This window comes from Falco peregrinus, chromosome 5 (genome assembly GCF_023634155.1).
Source record: "Falco peregrinus isolate bFalPer1 chromosome 5, bFalPer1.pri, whole genome shotgun sequence".
In the NCBI taxonomy this organism is placed as follows: domain Eukaryota; kingdom Metazoa; phylum Chordata; class Aves; order Falconiformes; family Falconidae; genus Falco; species Falco peregrinus.
In genome coordinates this window covers 81,319,039-81,342,192 of record NC_073725.1, presented here as the reverse complement: position 1 = coordinate 81,342,192, position 23,154 = coordinate 81,319,039, and the positions used below count along the sequence as shown (strand labels likewise).

Sequence of the window (23,154 nt, the reverse complement as noted above, 5' to 3'; positions counted from 1 at the left end):
ACACAGGGTGTGAGACCCCAGCTCCCCACTGAAGGGAGAGAAGGTGGTATCATGTAAAGGCTAGCTAGGATATAGAGATATAAAAAAAAAAAAACACCATAAAAGGGCACATTAGGTAGAGAAATGTCCCATTGGTCTCACACTAACTTGAGCTGGAGCAGTTTCTCAATGCTCCCTACACTTTCACAGCAGTGTTTCTGTTTTCCCTTAGCTACATCTCTCTAGTGAAGAAATTCCAGAGGATTGGGACAAGATGCCTGTCAAAGTGCTTGTTGGGAAGAATTTCAACAGCATTGCCTTCAATAAGACCATGACTGTGTTTGTTATGTTTTGTAAGTGTTATTATTGTATTCAGATTTTAAGTTGCTTTAACATGATCAATTGAAAGTGAAAAATGAAAGCTCATGCTTACATACCAAACTAATCTTTGCACCTTACAGACCCTGAACTTAATGAATTTCTGTTGTCCGATGAAAGCATTGAAGAAAAATTTGTGCCATATCTATGGAAACACTGTGATACCTTTGCTGACTTAGGGCTGCACTGAGTAACACTGGATCTCTTCAGTAAATATTTGTCTAGGCTGTATCAAATCCTGGTGTTGAAAGACAAAATGACACCAGAACATCATGTTGTACAATGGAACATTGCAGCACGCTGTCCAGCATGAGTCAGGCCATCTTCCAAGGACAGAGGGAGAGTTAAGTGAGGTTGTCTGGTTATAATGCTCTAGGATTAAATCCCAGAGAGGAGCTGTGGTTTAGCAAATCCTAACTGCTTTTTTCTCCTCTGTCTGCAAGACAAGTGGCTCTCCTGCTTGACTCTTCCCAGCAAGGAACCACTGCCCTATCTCTCTAGCAGCCAGCAGGGATTAGACTGTGCCTTAGTTACTTCAGTAAAGCAAACATGCAGCATTAATATAAACACAGACAACTAGCTGTACTGCCCTGAATTTCAGAAATTCTTAAAGGTAGTATGTTCCTGCGATCCTCCTTGTTGGCCGCAGCCATTTTGTTCATGCAAGCCATTTTTACATTTCAGTGTAATGAACTGATCTAGGGAGGAATTGAACCAAGTCCTCTGGAAATGAAAGGCTGGTAAATGGGTGTAGTATATTCAGGAAAGTGCCCCAGAAATTTTAATTCCACCTAAACTGGGTATGAGCATTGTTCTCATGACTGAAGGTTTGCAATGGTGTTGTATGCTATTTATACTGGGTTCTCAGCAGTATGCCTTCTTGCTAACCTGCGTAAGTGCAGAGCTGAGTCAAACCACCATGACACCTCAAAACTCCTCCTCTTAGTGTAAATATAGCATAGTTTATGAACATAGTTAATTGTCATATGCAGAAAGCATTTTTGCTTCTGGCAAGTATTCAGCACAGGAATGATGCAAGACTTAATTGGATCGCATCCGTTATCTGGCATGCCTCTCCAGCAAAGTCATACGACAAGTGTCATATGTTTGTTATATACATAAAAGGCTAAACAGAGCTAAAGCAGCACTGCTATCAGAAATGCATTAGTTATCACTACATGAAAACTCATGAAATTCACGAAGGGTAAATGTTTTCATGTAGAGACTGACCACAACTGAAATCCAAAACCCTGTTAACTTGAAAGGCTACGTGGGTCCCAGTGATTGCACCAGTGCGTGCTCTTCTGCTAGACTGTATCTTTCTACTTTTATTTTAAAATTTGCAGATGCTCCTTGGTCCTATGACTGCAGAAAACTCCTGCCAATCTGGGATAAGCTAGGAGAGCAATATGCAAGCCACAAAGACATAATCATTGCAAAGACAGATATCACAGCAAATGACATCCTGTCCATTGGATCAGGTCGCTATCCGTTCTTCAGACTCTTTCCGGCTGGACCAGATCACCAGGTGAGAAGCTGTTGGGGAAGAATGTGGAGACACTGAGGAGGGAATGTGTGTGTGTGTGTGTGTGTGTCTTTGCACTCGTGTGCTTGTCATGGTGAGAAAGGAGTCCTTTAAGCAAGAAAGCTTTGGTCCTAACCTACTCAACATTGGATTCATTGCTGTCAAGAACCTGAATTAAAGAAGAAACCCTTCTATCACCTTCTCCTGTGTATGAAGCTGTGCCAAGAGCCCATATAATCATTTACCAGCTTGGACCTACAAGTCATTACAGCCTTACGTTCTGCTGTTTAACCACCCCCAATCTGCCTGTTGGGTTTTGCAACAGTCTCAACTCAGAGTGAGCTTAAAGATACCTCCTAATCATTGCAGTGCCTTTGTACTTCAAACCATGACAAGAGTCATACTGCCACAGAACTACCCTGTGCCAGCTGTTTCTGGAGCAGGTATAATTACAGCACCTGAAATGCTGGTACTACTCTTCTTATACCCTCTACTTTTTCACTTTACGTGAATGTTTATGTCAGTAATTTTACTTTATTCCAGTATCACAGCCTCAATTCGAAATATTTGTTGTCAACACCAGTGATCATTACAATATGCTACCTAATGCATCAGCTATACTACACAGCAATCAGAAAATGCTGCTGAAAGAGGAGCCAAAGAAAAAAATTAAATAGTTACATTTCTCTATCTACATAAATAATCTAATTAAAAAGAAAGTATCTCTGAAGCAAAAAAATATTAAGCTCTAGGATACTGTTGTAATTAAGACATTACTAAGCTTTTCATTTTTCTTCTTACTCCTAAACTTAAATCAAATTCTAAGACATTTGCCCATGTCCTCATTTAATCTTTGAGGGAGAGATTTGCCTCTCCGATGTGCATGTACAGCTTCTAATGAATTGAACTGCAGTCCTGCACACTCGCACCATGTTTAGTTTTTATGCAGAAAAGCAGAAACCCATTAAATGCTCATAATCTATGTCATTTTATCAAAAAATGTTGCTAACAATTTTCATTAACTATTAAGGGATTGTTTCACGCTTACAAATACCCTGAAATTAAACACTATTTGAAATCTTGAGTTCTTCCCTGCACACCATGGTTTTATACCAGTTCCCTCAACTTCGAAGATTTTAACTCATACTTGACTACCAGTGCAGATGTCTTGTAGATGTCTGCAGCCTTGCAGACCCAAGTGCCTTCTTTCTTATGGCACTATACGAACACTTGGCCACAGACATCTTCACTCACTACAATCATGAACAATTCTAAACACACTCAGGCCATTAACGCTCAGCCACTGCAACAGCTCTAAGTCATTTCCTACCCAACCAGCAGTTATACTGGGAGTTTTCCTGTGTATGCTTGTCCTTTTCTAAAAGTTAACCAAAGTCAGAGCACAGGATAAAAATGTAGTATCTCAACATGCCTATGCTCAGAGTATCTACTGTGTTTTTCACTGTATAGGCATTGCCTCCAAAAATACAATCCCTACTCCCTTATTCTGGCCATGAAAAGAGCAATAGAAAGGGCTTGGAGCCAAAGAGAAACTGGTATATTCAGAATGAAGAAACAGGAACAGGAAATTTATACAGTCAAAAAACACCTCCTGATGCAAGCTTGATTTCACACCGACATTTCTTTTAGCCTTCAGTATTTTGCTAGTGTTAGAAACAAACACACAAGCTTTCTAATTACCTCTACCAATCCTTCATATTATTTAAGGACTAAGGATAAACTGAATACCAGCACAGAAGCAGCAGGAATCTGAAGATGAAATAACTATCAGAAGACTCTAGAAAACACATCAAAATGCATGTAAAGAAGTCTGAACCTGCTCCTGATGAACCAAGGGAAACGTGGTTAACCTAACACAACCCAAAGCTCTTTCCCAGAACTGGGTTATCATGTTTTCTGGCCAGTACAGACACCCTTACACCTCCTTAAAGGCAAAGCCACGGGCAAAACACATTACCATGCAGTCCCTTCCGAGCACTCCTACCTGATGAGATCATATTAGACACTACCTTCCTCCGACCAGAAGTATCTGCTCAGTCTCCACACTATGAACTGTCTTCTTTCCAGTGGATTGTCACAGTTTAGTCTGTTTTAAGAACAAGTTCAGCTTTTCCTGAAGTTAATGACAAGCTACCCTCTTACTTTAATGGATGCAAAACTAGATGCATGATGACATTTTTAAATCAGGAGCCACTGTGGGATAACTGGAGTTAAGTGGAATTGGATGAATGAAGAGACCTAGTTCTAGAGCTGAGTATATATAAGCATGTGCCTAGTTTTCCAAACCACCGAATGTTTCTGTGCTGGGGAAACAATTATGGCCAGAGCTGAAGGAACAAGAAAGTGAATCTGATTAATTACGTGGAGGAGAGTGACCAGCCATCATTTGAGCTCCATCTCTACAACTCATCCCTGCACCACCCACTCCAAATTTAAGAGAAAAAACATGCAGTCTTTCAGATGGATTTAAGATGATTCTATTTGTTTCTCTGGGTTAAGCGAGGAAAATAATGTTTACATAGTCTTATGCACCAATTACTCTAATGAAAAATGTTGATACATATCTTTAGTAACCAGTACTGGGATCAGCTGCTTCTCTGGCTTTACAGGTCTTTGGGCTCTGAGAAATCACTGTTCCAGTCATCAGAGTCAATAAAACTCAAGATTCATCCAAGAATAGTAAACACCTCTGAAGGAATCAAATAATCTTTCTCAAGAAACTTAAGCTTGCTAACATAAAAAAAAAAAATAATAAATTCAAGGCTGCCACAGTTTTTATTACAAGAGAATACCTTACTAAACAGAAATATCAAACCTGTGTATACTTTTAGTGAATTCATCAGGAAATAGAGGTGTTGTGTTTAGAGTCCTTTGAACTCAAATCAGGCATTAGAGTAACGAATGTAAAGTAACACAGCATTCTTGATCTCAGTGGGAGTAAGTGAGCTTAACTCAAGCAAGAATAGGCATCTGCCTATTTCTAAATGTACTCAGATAACAGCAGACAATCCTCAATGTCATGCACATGAGCTTCTACAACCTTTTGTTAAAAGACTTGTTCAAGATCCTTTTATACTTCCAGAGAGCAAAGGTATCGCAGGGGTGTGTGTGGGTGTGTGTGTGTTTTAAAATACAGTTTGGTACCTAGCCCTAACTCAGAGAATCTGAAAGCTCTAAGCTGAAAGTGCTTCTTCCATTAAATTTCTTCAGAAGAAAATCTTCAGTAAACCCTCACCTTAAGGTGAAGTACAAGAAAATTAAAGTCACTGCTCATCTTCCTCCTGTTCTTTCAAGCTGTGCAACAGTTGCTACTTCTGGATTGTGTATTTCAAAACTTTTTCACAAGCTGAATTTCCATCAAAATCTTTAGACAGCTCTGAATATCATGGCTGGACACTTAAAAGACTCTGCTCTTCAAGATATCTTGCAAATGTTTATTGTTAAACACAGAAAAGACACTGATGTCAGTAATTGGCAGGATCCCAGACTGGTATTATACAGTAATGTTTATGGGTTTTTTTAAATACAAATCCTTTTCTTCTTAGGCATATCCATCTATTCTTTACACTTGAGTTTCAGATGACACTGGAACCTGCTGTGCCTCTGCCCTCTGCTTTCTAAAGTGAGCTGAAAAGTCTGGAGTTTGTTCAGTCTAAAGAACTGAAATCCTCCAGCTGATTATGGTGTTATTTTCAGCATTTTGTGTACAGACTTAAATACTTAACCTTGAAACTCTTTTCAGGAGGTTGTCTACACTGGGGAACACACCTTGGAGGCATTTTCTGAATTCTTAGAAGAACAAAGCAAGAGAAAGGCAGAACCAGGAGAGAAGGTAGGCATTTGATCCGGACACTGACTGATCTGGTGTGCAATCCGAGGCATGTTCACACCTTGTATAAGTATACCTGAACCAGCTACAGCAGTCACACGTATGGCTATGTAAATCTCCACTTGTGACCACCTCCACTGTGAAAACTGACCATTTACTCTGATGTTCTCTTTTTTTGTCTTTTAACCAACTATTTATCTTTGCAGGAAGCTTCCCTTTTTAAGCCTTTGTTGTTTAGATAGGTTCAGGATCCCCTAGCCTAATGTTGTCCCTGTGGGACTACCCTCTAGTTCCAGTCCTTACTCTCAGTCCCACCATCCTTGTCAGGATTATATTGAACACATTCTTAATTGCAACCTAGCCAGAGCTCAGGTTCAAGTGCACCAGGTTCAAATGGTAGACTTGGTAGTGTTAGGTATATGGTTGGACTCAATCTTAAAGGTCTTTTCCAACCTAAATGATTCTATAATCCTATGGGCTTCAGCCACTGCTCATTATGTCAGTTCTTAGGTGATTGTTACACAGCTCTTAGCTTGTTTCAAGCTCACTAGCTTGGCATGACCACCCTAGCTGCAGTCATACACCACTGCCTGGCAGGCACAAGCCCACTCACATCCTCATTTGCATCACACAAAATCCTCTTCTCCCACTGCTCACGTTATCATTGAGTCACTGTGCTAACACTCTGGCAGCAAGTATTGCACAGCAGAAAGGAAACTGCACCTTGACAGGTACAAGCAAAACTTTGTCAGGATTTTAGCTGGAGAAAAGAAGCCCCTGCTAAGTTAGTTTCAGCTATAGCTGGAGTGGTTCAAATATCCATTGCCCACCTCATCCTGCCACATTCAGTGCAGCTTCGCTTCTTCACAAAGCAAGGGTACCACAGAGCTGACAGTGTCTCCTCTTGGCAACCTGGTTATGATTATTGTCCGATTCCTCAACCCCTTCTACTCCACCATAAACCAGACCAGATAAGCATTAGCTATCCCAGATCAGCCTGTTATCGAATCCCGGACACTTCACTGTAAAAAGACATACTGTAAGCGAATAATGTGATCAAGCTCCACGCAGAAGGCTCCAAGCAACAGAAAAAACACTGACACAGATGGAGACACTGTCTACCCAGTATAAGAATCATGGCCCCATTCTGCCTGGAAGTTAAGTAGATCCACAGGGTAGCAATAGTTATCATTAACACTCTTTTCAACTAGTAGGGAAGCTGTCTGTGGGTGGAGAAACAGTTTTGAGTACTCAGACTTATTTCCACCAAAGGCTTTGATCTGCTCCTGAATTCACTGCTCAAATAGGTGGTTACAGATGGGAGACAGGTGACTGAACTAAATACTAGGACACAAAAATCTGCAGTGAAGGATCAGACATCCAGCCCTGGCCCAGTCATTGCACAATTCTGTTTTTGAATACCCAAAGCCTACATTTTGGTGCCTGCCTCTGTTGCATGTTCTTTAGTGATGTGTTCAGCAGATGTTGAGTCCTACACACAGTATTTTACATACAATGTTAGAGCTATGTATATACTGTCATCTCTTCTTCGTGATTTATTTCCCGTTAAAGAATAAGTGAAAAAGCCAGTTCAGGAAATAGCATTCAAAAACATATTCTGTGTAGCAGAAGGTGTAATTGGCATTTGCTCATCTGTTCACATTCTCCATCCTTACCTGACATGCACCAAATTTTCCCAGAAGACTGCAGTATTAGACCATTTGCAGTACAGTGCTTGATGTGAAGTCCCCTGTTGGAGTAACTCTTCATCCTCCCCTCAGGGCATTCACAAACACAAACAAGACAAGATAAGTTTCTTTTGAGATTGCCTAGAAAAGAGTCTCTTATGCTCATCAGCTTACAAAACATGGTTTTCCAAGTTCTTATTAAACCTTCACACAAAGCCTCATCTAAGCTTTGCCATAAACCAGTATAAAGGTTTGAAAACAAACCCCATTTTAGCAGCATCTGCACTACTTCTGACCTCATTAACAAGCCCTCAAGTTCCTTGGTTGAAAAGATGAAAATCTGCATTTCATATAATCTCAAAACATTTTTTTAAAATAAAGAGTTACTAGAGCAATTCTTTTTGTAAACATCTGAATAAGCAGCTTTGCTCTTGCATTTCCTTTTTTAAAAGGAACCTTTGGGAGGAATCAAAGAAGATCTCAGCCAAAGAGAGACTGTAATAACAGAGAAAGAAGAACTTTAATAGTACAGAGAAAGAGCAAATTTCTGAGGATTGTGGGGAATCATTCCTGGAAGGAACTAGCTGGAAGAATGAATCATCCCAAGTGAACACAGAGGTGGATCAAAAAATATATAAGTAAACAATTCTGTATCGGTGGTTCGTTATGTGTGACCTCTCTTCTGAATCCAATTTAACTCCTAGTTTTACTGGGATCAGTTGTCATGGGTTGTTAAAATATTTTCAATTTTCCTTAAATAATGCCCTTATTAGCAATAAAACTGCTCTTATTTTGAAAGCTATGTGCACCAAGGCAAACAGATCAAGATCCAAAATTCTTCTTTCTGAACAAAATCTGCAACAGGTTTGCAACTTTTTTTATTTACCCTAAAACAGTCCTATTGTCTTCAAGAGAGATTGACTGCTCCCAGAAGGATGGGACCAACATTGCAAAGAGCATTTCTATAGTGATATTCAAACGAAGTAACTGAAGCTAGGGGCTATACCCAAAGGGGCAGCTTGTGATATATATTTTTTTTTATTATCAAGCAGTCAAAAATGCAGAAATCAAGATGTAATTTAATTCCAGTAAGAAAAATATCATACCTAACACACAAAGCCACAGGTATGATTCATATTTTAGTCGTTAGGTCCTCTAACCACCACACACGTTATAAAGGCACAGCTGGTGAAACTGTTGGACAACAGTAATTTCCTGCAAGGGCCAGATAAAGCAGAAATCATTTGTAAAGTTTGAAACCTTTTCTTATGCAATTAGAGAAGGAAGATCACTTATCAATACTTCATTTCAAAAGCAGATTTCTGAAGTCTTTGTTCCCAACTTGTTAATGCTAATAAGTTACTTTCCTATGTAAACAGAGGCAAAAAGGTGAAAACTTACAAAATGAAAGAACACCCATTTGAATGGCAGAAAGATTAATCACTGTAGTGAAGAATACAGCACTGAAAGAACAGTGGAGATCTCCTAACGCTCACCTGTCATGCAAGTCAACAAGAGATGAACAATTTTAAAGTGCTGAACCTCTTACATTTTACAATTATTTGCTATAAAGCACAGTTCATGACAGATGGCATCTTTCCTATCCAGTCTACAATACATAATCAAATACACACACTAAAAGTTTTAAGATGAAATGTTAACTTCTCTACTTCACAATTACTGCAAATAGTACTCAGGATGTAACACACACCTCAGGAGGCCATCAGCTGGCTTTCATTGATGAGGAATTAACAAGAAGACACAAAGTAAAACAGTTTATGTCGATACTTTGCGGGCACACTTCAGTCTCTGCTGGGGCTAATGTTCATTTGGACTGCAACTAAATCCTCTTAATGGAAGAGGATTCTTGTGGAAGCATGTTCAGGAAGCAGATCTAGCATGGATGCTAGATCACCATCCCTAATACGGTCCACCTGGGTTTTGTAGGTTTTGGATCTAACTTCATGAATAGTTTGACTGTCTGAAACTGATGAAGACCACTTCTCAGATGGGCTCCACTTGTTCAGGTCTCTGCCAGCTGCAGCTCCCTCCTCTGTCCCAGCAGTATCACCTACAAGGGGAAAAGGAGCTTAAAGCTACATAGCAAAACTGGCTTAAAAGTCAGGATGGCAGATCTGAAAGATGCAGCCCACTCCACTCCTAATTGTAAACCACAGCTGATCTATTATTATTTAAAGCAAAATTCTTCTTTGAAGATGCCAAGTAAAGTTTAATTCTCATGTTTTTAGGACAGAACAAATTTTTGATAGAACTGCAATACAATCCAAATCAAATCAAAGCCTCAGTTAGTGGCAAGAGGAAAACACGGGATCCCAGGTATCAGAGTGCTGGTTTTAATGAGGTCAACTGAAGTTTGCTGTGGGTGGAAACTCCCACTCCAGCTGGACAGCATGGGATGCAGTTAACAGTAAGTGCTTCTCAGCACCCTCCCTGAGAGGACTTTGTTTACAAATACCACCCAGAAATGATGACTTGTCAATTCAAGCAATGAAGCATGCCAAAACTGTTTCTCTTCTACGCAACTGAAGAAGTCAGTTCTCCTTTGGACATCAAACATGAGGTCTCTGGGACACTGCCAGAAGGACCTTGCACAAAGTAAACCTGATCACTGCTGGATATTGGGTTTCATTTAACTTTCATTGAACATCAGGCATTCATTAACAAAGAAGCCCTCATTTGATATCCTGGGAGATCAGATTAGAAAGCAAATGAGATGAACTGAATCCCAAAGAGAGGGGAGTGTCAGCAGGCTTTCCCTTTGCTGCTTGCAACATGATGAAATTTGAATGGCAAGCAGAGCCACCAATATATTTTGAACAACTATTAAACACAGAAGCTATAATCTTTTAATTAGTTTCCTCACAGAAAAATGGAGCAAGCAATGCTCAGCACCACTCTGTATCTGGCAGATGGGTTTACCATTCAAGATAATGAAAAAGAAATTAATTTTCACTGCGCCAACCCACTGTATACAAGGCTCAATCCTGAAACAGCTATCTATCCTATTATAAGGTGCAAGATTACTTTTTAATGAAAACATGTGCCATCTTGGCAAATTATGTTCTCATTTCTATTCCAGCCACTCACAGATGTTGTGTAAAGACAAGGGGCCAAATGCAGACTTGCATGCCATGCCCTGATGCATGACAAGAGTTGCGATTCTACTTCATAAACCATCTGATAAAAGCCTGCCTGAGAGGCAAGTCTTCCTGTGGTCAAAAGTCTGCCTTGTTCCTGGCTGGGTTGGGTTCCTCCAACCCTCAGCCATGGCAGGACGTGCCCTCTGGGCCACACAAGTGACCTTGCACATTGTCTCATTTTCCCTCTGATCCAAGTCAGTTCCAGAATATCTTCCCAGAACAAAAACTGAAGTGTTTTAACCAGATTCAGGTAACCCACCACCAACTCACTTCCCCTATCATGCCAACTGCTGTCAGTTTCATAAACAGAACTTGTCACACTCTGTAGTGGCTCCTCAACTGTCACAAGCAGACTTGAGCTCTAAATGTCTGAAACAGAGTAATTTCCTCAAGCTTTGCTAAGTCAAACACTACTTCTTTTATTTTAGTCTAAACATGAAGTGAATCTGTTTAAAGAGTATTATCATAACTGTGCTCAGACATTCTAAAAATTATTTAAATCCATGAAAAAAATATATCAATGTTTATTAGTTAGATTTGTTCCTGTAAATGAATACCAATATTTTGAATGCAACAATCATATGAAAAATCTCCCCATGCACAAAAATAAGCTCTATCAATTCTCTTAGGCCTGTTGGTCTTAAGAGATATCAATGTGCACAAAATGCAGAGCTGGTTTAATCTGCAAGTGGCAAGATGGTTTGGCTATCAATATGAAGCAGTGGAAGCCACATTCCCAGCTAGGAACCTCATTTATAATAGGACTCACCCACAAAATGAGGCATAAAAAAGTTTAATACAAAAAAGGGGGTAAACCTGAAACATCCCCAGGAAATGCTGACTTGTTTTTTACTAAATGACAGCCTATTCTGCCCTAAAATACAAGCTTTGAGCACCTTACAGATAGCAATTCATCTCATTAAGTTCTTTTCTTAAATCCTGTGGAAGAAAAATGCTGTTCAGAGTGACAATCATTCATAAATGCTCAGATTCACAGGAAAAATAATCAATCCTAAAGAGAAATGCAATAATTCTTTTATTCTGTACAACAGTTTCATCTTAGCTTAACTCTCCTGGAATTACTCTCAGCTGGCATCGGCATAACAATAGAAACAGAATCAAAATACATTAAAAGAGATTAATAGAAATACACAACAAATGCATTGACTGTTCAAAAAACCCTGAGGTGTGGAAGGGGCATAACTGGTATAAATCAAAAGGTCTGGCTTGGAGGTTAGAAGTTCAGGTTTGGTGTATAGATATATATATATATAGACACACACACACGTATGTGTGTGTGCTATATGCTTGAAGACTCACAGGCTGGCCACAGGGAGGTAACTAAATCCACTATTTTAGGCATTTAATTCAAACACTTGAATATTCAAAATTCATGTTCGGAGGCCTTTAAATCCATCTTGCCTTTCTCTCACACTTACTCCTCATAGCAAAGAGAGAGAGTTTGCTCTAAGGACACAATGATTTTATACAGCAATATTAACAAACAGCAACAATTCACTAATAGAAACATGCTGTTGACTTAACCCAAGTGGAGTTTGGTTGATGGAAATTACTCAGCTCAGATGCTTGAGAACTGTGCTTGGTATAATCAACTGTGACCAAGGGAAGGAGGTTGTGATCATTTCAAACTGATTTGGGAAATGCTTCAAATCCATCTGTCCCCTGGGCTTATGGCCATGCTATTGCGTCTGTGTATCAAGAGTCCCACACAAGCTGTCAGTCATTCACTCAAGTTCATGTCCAATTCAGAGGGCTTCCAGGTGCATTTCACTACTCATGTTTTGTACTTGATTCACTACATTTGGGAACTACCGTGACTGAAAGGCCAAGCCAAATTCAGCTTTTTCATTGGTTTCAGAGGAGGCAGCTGTTTCTCATGGCACGATACTGGACCAAGAAGAACACGCATTGCCCAACATGTCCTCAGGTTTCCAGTTTCTGAGAATCGCCTTTGGAAATACTTGCTTTATGTAAAACATTGACAGAGCTAAAGCTGTGCCAGACATGCTGCCCACCCCTCTCGCTGCTGAACAAACACGCAGTGGCTGCCTTTTCACCACAGCTACACCTGGCCCTTGGTGGGGAATTTACCAAACAGGAACCCTCACTGTTCACATGCTGGATCTGTATCAGCACTTACACACCACGCACTGAACACAACTAAAGAATCATTTTCTCCTCTTCCCCGGCAAGTAGAGCCTTGCTGCATTTCACTTGAGCTCTCCTGGGCAAATGCATGTTACCAACAACTGCAACCAGTGAATAATAAATATTAATAAAGCATTTAATTGGAATCTTATTGAAAAGCACTTTTACCAGCACAGCTGGCAAGAGCCCCCTTGAACAAATGCTGCCTGCTTGCCAAGTACAACATAGGTAGAACTGTAATTACTTAGCAGAGGCTAAGGACTCTACATGTGTAAACATTACTGCTGAAGCCTGAGCTTTTCAAAGCATGTATTTAATAGACTGAAATAACCTGGGAATTCTGCCTAAATTTCCCTTCTCTGGCCTTGCCATTTTTGAGCAGGTGCTGGTTATTTCTTAGCACACATACTACATGCTAACAGACTCAAACCAGCACCCTGGGAAAGCATCCCCTCATCTACAGTCATTAGAAAAATAGTTGTTTAAGACCACTAATGGATGAAAGGGTTCCTAAATATTGGTAACTACCATTTCCCTTTACTTAGTTTGACACGGATGGGTCTCTTGCCTGCCTGCCTTTTCTTCCAAAGGATTGCTATTTGCCGAGTCAGGAAAAAAATCCACCCTGTTCTACCACACCCTGATCCTTTTCTTAAATGGCAATTTGCCGAAGTCTAGTAACTTCAACAGACCAAGTCATTCACCCAAAAGTCACAACTGCTTGGAACACTCCAAGCACATATCAAAAATCTGTACCACTGTTTTGCACTGGCTGCACAGCATCAGGTGCTTCTTGGAATACTTGGTTTATGGGTGGCACTTACAGCCTTTGTAAAAGCTAAGTATGGGATTTAACAACCTTCCCATTGGCACTAAATATATGCCTCTAGTCTAAACCATTTTTGTTCTAGTCATTAATTTCCCACATAATCCTTTATTAAAACTCATTAAAAGAAGATACTGGACACTTTTTAGTGTGCACTTAATTTGCTGTAAACTCATCTGTGTATTTTCCAACTTGAGACCCCCTTGCACTAAGATGCTTCTTGGCATAAGAATGATTTGGATGACATCCTCAGCGAGCACACTGTTGTTGAAATGTGAAGAATGTGCTCTCCCAGCAATCAGAGGACTTCACACAGGACAAGATGGCCTACTATTGAACAGCCATTGGTGAAAGTGAACCATAATTTGTGATACATGAAAAGAACACCAACTTGGATAAATGAATGCCTTCATTTTGAAATTAGTATCATTTTGCAACCTGAAATCTTCTCTTCCAACTGACAGCCAGTGCGGTTCTGAAGCAAACAAATTCTCATTTATATTGGGAGCATGCAAAATACTTTTTCAAATATGTTTATTCTTCTACAACCTTGTTCTAGTCATTTATCCAAGCCTAATATGACAAGATGTTTCAATCATATGGTCAGAGATGAGAAATAAGGCCATATGACTTAGGAAAATCACACCGAGTGGTAAACAACAGTAACTCAGGGCAATCATCCCGCACAAGGTTTGAACGTGTCAGAAAAGCTACCCAGGCACAGTCTAAGGGGGTGAACTGGCAAGAAAAAAGGTAACATGAATAAACCGAGCTTCTCAGGAAGTCAGTACCACTAACTTCTTCATTAGCGATGCCCACAGCACATCTCTGCCTGCTCCGTTAATGCCACCTGCTGGCAAATCAAAAGACCTCATTCTCTGTGTTGGCTCCTTTGGGAACTTCCTGAGCTCGGGGACAGAACACGGAGCACCAACAGGGCCAAAGAACATCATATTTGGGAGAGAAAAGACCTCATGGGCAATGCCTATAGGGACCCTAAAGATCACAGACCCATCCACGTATCCTCGTGAAAGAGAATGTTTGAATGAAGATCTACTACATCCTTCTTCACACCTGCATGTAACATACTCACAAAGCTCTGGGGCTGCTAGAAAGATCAGTTAAGTGCCAGTACATTTCTGAATGAATGCAATTTAACCAGGGACTTCCAATTAATTAACACTAACAACAAGCTATTCAGAACAGGAGTCGCCTGTTGGAATTGGTCTGACAGATCTGACATTTTTTTGCAAAACAAAACATCAAACAAAAAAAGTACAAAATTTCTGAAACAAAGAAAAACACTCAACCTAGAAAGTTACAATGGAAATACCTCAACCTCCATCCTAGGCCTTACTATGTCAAAGTTATCACTGTACATCAGTGCATAAAATCACAGCAATACCTTTTTCAAAAGCATCAAAACATTTTACCCAATTTTACAAATATGAAACAACTAATTGAAACTTAACACATCAAAATGTGTTACATGGAACGTGCCAACTGATTCTAAGATTGGTCGAACTGAACTCCTCACATAAAACCACATCACTACAACAGAGCTACCATGTTAATATTCATTGAGAAACTGCAAAAACATTGCTATGTCTACCATGAGACCAGACTGCAATTTGAAGAACATCTCCCTGGAAATACAATGAAGTGGGTTAGTGGTGTTTACAGAAAAGACAGAGTTCAGCCATCTATACTAAACCATGGTCCCAACAAAACAAATTTACAGCCAGGGTAATATCCCAGGATAGCTTCCTGATCCTACTGATCCTGATCACTCTTTCTAATATCCCACTGGCTTATTCCTCCAAGATGTTCCTATTCTGGATGACTTCCAAGATCTGCCCAGTTCTTCTTCACTGTACCTTCATTACCATTATTTCCTCTAATCCTTCTTTAGCATCCAAGCTCTAGTTTCTTCAGTTCTTTCTATTCATACAGATCTCTCAGGACTTTCACCTACATTCTTTCTGAGGTGAAAACTTGTCTCTAAAGGACTATGCACTAGTGCTTACAGAAGGGTGATCTTCAGAGACAGTGATGTACTGACATAAATGTCGAGTACTTTAGAGGTGACCAAAGATCACCACTGTACAAAATAAACATCTTTGTATATGGAGAAAAATCAAGTTCAGACAGCAAAGATTTTGGTCTCTGCACTTTTCAAAGCTAGGTCAAAAATATAAGAGTTTCCTCCCAATTGATTAACTGATTGATTGTCAGTGTTGAAACACCACCTGCATTCAATATCAGCGTGGGGACTTCCCATTGCCACAACTGTCATTTGAACGTCACACTCAAATACATTTACACATTTGTCAAGGCGACTGACACACAACCATTCTACCATCAGCATAGCTCAAAAAGTATTTGAATTAACACTTAAACTGATTAAAAATAAGACCTTTACAAGTTCACATAAACACTACGAAGCCTGTTGTATGTTCACTGTTTATATTTTCCTTACCTTCACAGTTTCTCATGCACTTCACTTTCTGGCCACCACAGCTGCAGGACTGTAGGGAATTCTCCTCCTAAACCAATTCCAAGAGAATCTGAAAGCATGGAAAAGTCTTCATAGTCTTACATTTTGTCAGATCTGCACTTCATAAATAAAAGGAATGGAGACAGTTTTTTAAGCAGTAATTTCAAAATGACCTAAAAATACAGTCAAATGCCATCAAGCGTTTTCTAGTAGAAAGATCTATAGACTCTACAAACATCACCAGACACATAACTGAGGCTTGATGCATGTGGTCGAAGCTTATTTCAACAAATGTATTGGGCATGACTTCGAGGAATAGAGCCTCTGGGAACTGGCAGTGCAGGCATTTCATCTGGACCCCCTTCCCAATAGTTTCTATGGTCCCAAGCCAGCCTGCTTTCTTTGACAAACCCTTCAACTGATGCCCTTTAGCTTGGCCAGGTGGCCAACTGCAACCCAGGCAGAGAAATCCCAGGCAATGACTTTCCTAAACAATCCCGAATTTCAGGGGCATGAGTGAAAGCAGCTATGCCAGGGAACAATCTGTGAAACTATCAACATAAAAGTTACACAGAGAATTACTCAATGAGAACCAGACCTGCACTTATCAATCAAAAATTTGTTCTTCATTCTCTGACTAGCCTGTCCTCATGGCTAATCACTCCAGTGGTTTTATACCTAGAACGAACCTGCCCTTGTGCGCTTTCAGCTGTTCCTTCAGTTTCTATGTAATTTCTCCCCTTCAACACAGAGACAGGAAAAGACAATGATTGCTTCGAGACAGTGGTAGAGCAAAGTAATAGTGAGCAGTGATGAAGGAATGTGGATGGGAGGTGTTACCATGGCAACAGGGGGACAGAGCTTTCCAGGTTTGGGAAAGCAAGTGCGTTTTTCATCACATTCAAATACCCAGCTTTGGTTTACACCAAGCTCTGCGCAGCCTTTGTGACTTTGGGGTGGGGAACAGGAGTCAAAACAGCATTTGGCCCTGGGGAGCTGCTACATTATGGCAGAGAGTAAAGGATAAAGAGCAGCTGAGCAAGTAATGAGGAAATTCAAACTGGTGTTCAGGTCAATGTCTTCAGCATGAGTTCACACTACTGAATTATGCAGTGGATCCATAAATCCATCATGTTTCAGAAGAACTTCTCATTCCTGTCCTTTTCTGAAACAAAATGTTTAATATCACATTCCCAAGCACTGGCCACATTTGACACGTGTATGTCATGTAGGCACCATACGGTCAGTATTTCCTTGCCAAAACTGACTTTGAGAAGCAAGAGCAAAACACGACGATAGCCATGGAAGAATTGCATTAAAAGCAAGGCATACAACAGGTCTGTGACTATGAGTAAGCACATCTATTGATGGTCCTTTAACAGTATTTACTTTGCCCCCTTTGGCTGGTACACCTTTTCAGATGAACAGTATAGCGTGTGGGATGTGCAGACAAGCTACACATGTGATGACACAGCATAGTTTGAGTACAACATATTCTCTGTCTTTAACAGACATAACAGTGATTATATATTACTCACACCAGCTATCATTTACATTAACTGTTGTTCCTAAAGAGCCCAGCATAAGCACAGAGGCAGCCAAAACCAGAATCCCCTTTTCCCCACTAAAGTTACCAAAAGATCAAACAGACTGACCAGCTAATGTGGCTGTACTATAAAAGGGAGCACCAATTTTCATTTAAATGTATAATGAAATAGCAAGAAGGCTGCAATACTTTTCTGAGTTAAAATGAAAATCTCACTGCGAGGGTAAGCGTATGTGTGTGCTTAAATATAAAGAAGCTGTTAGCCTAAAGGATGAACCACACAAACTCTGCAAGTTGTCAGAAGATTTTACAGAGGGGCAAAGCTGCCAATTTACAAAGATCACCTCCTGGGGCATGCAGTCTACGGCAGTTATAATTTCTGAAAGAGACTGTGGGAGTGCTATTAGAGGGAAGTGTCATTTGGAGCAAAGGAACAAAATGCAAGAAATTATAGTTGAATGTGTAGGTCTGCTGATGGTAGATGTCTCTGCTGGTCAATACAAATACATTTTGGAGGAAACAATGGTAGTTCTAATGTCAAAGTAAAGGCTGATAACAACAGCAAGAAGATGCAAATCTTTCACTTTGAGGGGTGTGATAGAGCTGACAGTGATATATGACATAATCCCTCCCCCTGCTTCTTAGGGAAGCTGAGCATGACATATAATCTTGCACTGTTTTTTAGAGTAGATAAATCCACCTGGTGAGCCATGAAGACCCTCACTGAGGCCACAGCAGTTTTTGCAGAATGTTGTGTTACAGCTGCAGTCATTTGTACTTTCCAATTTGTTTCTGACTCCCTCCGCAACCAGACCTCAGCAGCACACGGAATACACACTTTAAAAATATAAGACAATGGCCTAGGAGCAAGAGGCTTATGGTCATCAACCCAGCATCAGCAGCATCCAGTGAGGCATGCAGGCTGCTGCTCGCATCAAACAGAAACCTACAGATACAACTATGTTATTCCATCTGGCCCACAACTCACCTAGGGCAGGAAAAAACAAATCCCTTCAAACCTGTAGCCATATACTACTTTGCACTTGTGGGGTGGGAAGCACTGAAGGAACTGAAGGACTGAACTGCCTGGGAGCCCCACTGACAGTGAACACAGCTGCGATCTCCAGGTTTTCTAAAAGCAAAGGATGCTCCAAGCTGTCCCTTTACAAGTACGGTAAACACTGCCCTTCATCCCCCGCCCCTTTTTGTTTGCCACCTCAGCTGCTGTGCTGGTTTTGACTGGGATGGAGTTACTCTTCTTCGCAGTAGCTGGTATGGGGCTGTGTTTTGGACTTGTGCTGGAAACAGTGTTGATCACACAGGATGTGTTTGTTACTGCTGAGCAGGGCTTACACAGTCAAGGCCTTTCCTGCTTCTCACCCACTAACCCTACCAGCAAGACGGTGGGAAGGGGGAGGGGGGGGAGGGGGCACAAGAAGTTGGAAGGGGACACAGCTGGGACAGCTGACCCCAACTGACCAAAGGGATATTCCATACCATATGATGTCATGCTTAGCATATACAGCTGGGGGAAGAAGGAAGAGGGGTATGTTCAGAGTTCCAGCACTTGTCTTCCCAAGTCACCATTATGCATGATTGAGCCCTGCTTTCCCGGGAATGGCTGAACACCTGCCTGCTGATGGGAAACGGTGAATGAATTCCTTGTTCTGCTTTGCTTGTGTGCACAGATTTTGCTTTACCTATTAAACTGTCTTTATCTCAACGCACAAGTTTTCTCACTTTTACCCTTATGATTCTCTCCCCCATCCCACCGAGGGGGAGCGAGTGAATGGCTGTGTGGGGCTGCATTGCTGGCTGGGGTTAAACCACAACAGCTGCTCTGAACTGTGCAAAGTCTGTGATGAGTCTTTGCAGGTCTTTGGAGCAAACCCTATAGATACAAGTACTCTATTAACATGACGTACTCAAAGAAGCTCTGTTATCAGTACATTCCCAGGCACCTTATACATCTCATTTCCCACATCTGGCCTTTGATATATTCCACTTGCTGGTAAATGTGTAATACAGCCAGGGGAATGGCCACTGTCAGCTTCAGTCAAATATGCAGAAAAAAGATTACGTTTCCTGAGAGAACACATCCTCACCCGCTGATCTAAGATGAGGGGAAATCTGGAATGACAGATGTCTCGGTCAGATGATACAGAGACACTTCTATGTGAGCCTAGATGTCCCTCTGGGAAAATGAGAGGGCACAAGTGGAGTAGCTGTAGACAAATGGATATGATCACTAGTTTTGTATCTCCCACTTAAACCCCAGACATGTTTCCTGGATGTGTATTAACTCTGAGGAAAACTGAAATTACATGGTCTGAACTGCTACAAGCAACCTTATAAAAAAATATCCCATCATACCTAAAATGATGACTTTCTTCGACAAGCAGAGGACTCCTTTCCCTTTCCTCTATCACCTCAAATGGTAACCCTACAATTTAACAGATGATAGCACTTGCAGAAGTGCCTTGTTTTCACTTATAAAATGGTCCCTGACAGTTCCTGCACTCTCATTAAGAGCATTTTTACATTCACAGTGGAGTGGGTACCTCCTAAACCGGCAGGTTAATACATTACCAGACTTTAAAGTCAAGATTTTACTTTTACTTATTCAAATCTCAGTCCCAAAGGGGATTTTCTGTTACCAGCCTGTTAACAGTGGTCTGGATCAAAATAACGTGGTGACTGCAGCCATATGGTCTAGCAGGAGGATTTCAATCAGCACACGCAGCAGTTTCTGTGGAGTGAGGACTTCACTTACACCTTACAATCACATGAGGGAATGTTACTGTGCTGCCTAAATGTATGCATTTCAGGTAGAATACAGGTGAGGAGGCATTGGCTGAGACCAAGAACAAAACAAAGCACTATAGATTAGTGTTGGCGAGCAGTAGTATTAGCATTGGTTTATCCCCAGCTATGTTATACTCAGGGCACAATCTACAGCCCAAACCAGGTACACTGCAGTGATGTCTGAACAAGTAGCTGCCACCCAAGCACCAAAATCAGAAGCCAAAATAATAGTACTAGCATGGTGCTGGGCCAGAAATCATTAAGCCCTGCTGGCTGCAGCTGATTTTAACCAAACCAGAGCAAGGGGACACAGCACCACAATCCACCCACTCTGACTCCTCTGTATTTCGAGCCGCTATGAGTTACTATGAGCCACTGGTTTGCAAGGTGGGAGGTACTGATGGATTGTTTCCTAACTTCTCCAAGCCTGGCAGCACTGCAGTGGTCACCAGGCTTCCCAGGATGCGAGAACTGTTCCTGCCAAAGGCTTCCCTGCAGCAAGACCATGCTGAGGATTAATGCTTGGTAGACTTTATCCTTACAGCTTGGAGTTGATGTCTCCAGGACACACCACTGGGTCTGGAGACCCACATATCTGGAGATACCACATATTGCTGATATTGCTGGTATGGAATTCCTCTCATTTAGGAACATTGGGCCAAAGATGCCCTTGTAGTGTCTATGCTACAGAAGAAGCCTTACAACCATCTGCCCTCAGCACAGCAAGATGGGGCAGCTGACCCCTTACAGGGCATCTGGAAAATGTCCAAGAAGCAAACTCCTAGGGGATTACAAGATGTTACAGTAGCAAAATGCAAGAACACAGAAGTTTTAGATGAGGGATTCTGGTAAGGGCAGGGGAGCAGCAAAGACATCCAGAAAGCACTTTCTGAAGACTGGTTTGCAGAACAAAGATGATGGACAAATGGCTGGAAGTGGGGAAAAGTTCATTAGCTCTGCTTTTGAACCTGAACTCCATTCTTAATTTCTGCCGATGTCACAATTATGAACATTGACTGCAAGGCACCAGAAAACTATGCTCCAGGCAGCAAGCTGATAAGTCATTGCCTAAGGTGGGTTGGAGGTCTGAATACCTCAAACCTGAACAAACAGATGATCATCAGGTGCTTCAACAGCTCTTCAGCTGGCATGAAAAAGAAAGGAGAACTGTTTCTTACTTAGCCAGGCTACCAACAGAGTCACATTTCCAAGCAAAAGTAGTGATGCTGAATACATTTCTTAAATGCCTCACTAGCTCTTCCATATGATATCATGACAACAAATCAAAGCAAAATATAAGCTATGGTTCCTGAGCTCTTTCATACAACTATCACCCTCCCTCTTACTACAGAAAAAGAAACAAACACTAGCATTTTTATTTGGGGAAAAAATACAGCAATGGGAAAGGAAACAGAACAGGTACAGGGGAACTCTGCCATATACTCTTCAAGACTTTCAGGGCTTAACATGGAACAAATACTGAAAGCAGAACACAAAGTTTCTGCATTTTCTTTCAATTTGCCTTAAAATACCATCAATCACACCTCAGCATACAAGCACACTGCTAGCATCTCCACCGCACCATTGGAATCATCTCCATCCTGAGCCAACAGAGGTAAGCAAATGTTTTGCTTTCACAGTGCTTTGGAAAATCCTGTAGATCTACTGGGAAAGGAAAATTCCCTGTTCAGGGGTCCCTCAAGCCATAAGAAAACAGAAAAGCCTTAACAGAAGGGGCTCACCTTCAGCTGTTCGCACCAAATGCTGCAGCAACACTTCCAGGGCTGCAGAACACAAGTTTGGGCTGAGCAACAGAAATGCCTTATGGTCCAGATTCCAGCTTGTTCAGTTAGCACAAAGGTCAGGCCAGCAGACAGATGGGCGTTCTGTCTCATGGCCTTCAACCCACTCATATTGTGGGAACTCTAGGCCTCAGGAAAAAAGCAAAAAATATTCAACTTAAGAACATGATATCCAATCTTTATTGGCCCATGGGCAATAGTACTGAGCCAGCAGTAACTGATGAACTGTTGCTGCCCATAACTATGTTTTCTCTCCCTTTTAACCTAGGCAGCGGCAGCAGCAACAGCTTCCTACAGCCACAGGCAGTGGCTGACAACATGAGACTGGGAAAACACTCAGGTGGGAGTTGGAAAGAAGACTAGGGCTACAGCTGGTGCAAGTCTATTGACATTTCTTCTCCTCCTGAGCTGATCCAACAACAAAAACATACACAAATGGGAATCACAGGTAGAAAGGTTAAAGTTAGTATTTGCTCTGGACCACAGCTGCACCTTATTACTGATGCAGAAAACATTTACAAGGTAATCTTGAGGAGGCTGAAAGTAGCTCTTTTTTACACCACTAAGTTAACAAAGAGGATCATCTGTAAAGGAGTCAGCCAGGGACAGAGTATTTTTCATGAAGCAGTTATGAAAAATGCACTCTAACTTGGGAGGAAAAAAACCCTCCAGAAGCATGGAACTATATTCCAGTTCCTACTGCCTTTCCTGCTTTATTCCCAAGGCAGACACCAGCCAGGTTGGCAGTCCTTCCCCCTTCCACCGTTAAATAAGCCTCCAGGTAAGAAGACACAACAGTACAACAGAGCAGCACACTGTCAGAATTGATTCCTCCCAGGCTTCAAGCTGACTTCTTGACTTTGCTTTATCCAGTTACTGCCTATGACTATAATAGCACAGTTACTATGTGTATTCTCTTTTGATCTAA

At 41.2% G+C, this 23,154-nt stretch overlaps 1 protein-coding gene across 1 annotated transcript in view; it reads left to right on the top strand.

Moving 5' to 3' along the window:
* Positions 1-22,540, top strand: part of PDILT (protein disulfide isomerase like, testis expressed) — a 34,449-nt gene extending 11,909 nt beyond the window's left edge. Inside the window, exons 9-12 of the mRNA XM_055805189.1 lie at positions 212-332; positions 1,704-1,885; positions 21,073-21,272; positions 22,495-22,540. Of these exons, the coding sequence (XP_055661164.1) occupies positions 212-332; positions 1,704-1,885; positions 21,073-21,272; positions 22,495-22,540 (549 nt within the window). The remainder of the gene's footprint in view (positions 1-211; positions 333-1,703; positions 1,886-21,072; positions 21,273-22,494) is intronic.
* The last annotated feature ends 614 nt before the right edge of the window (positions 22,541-23,154 follow it).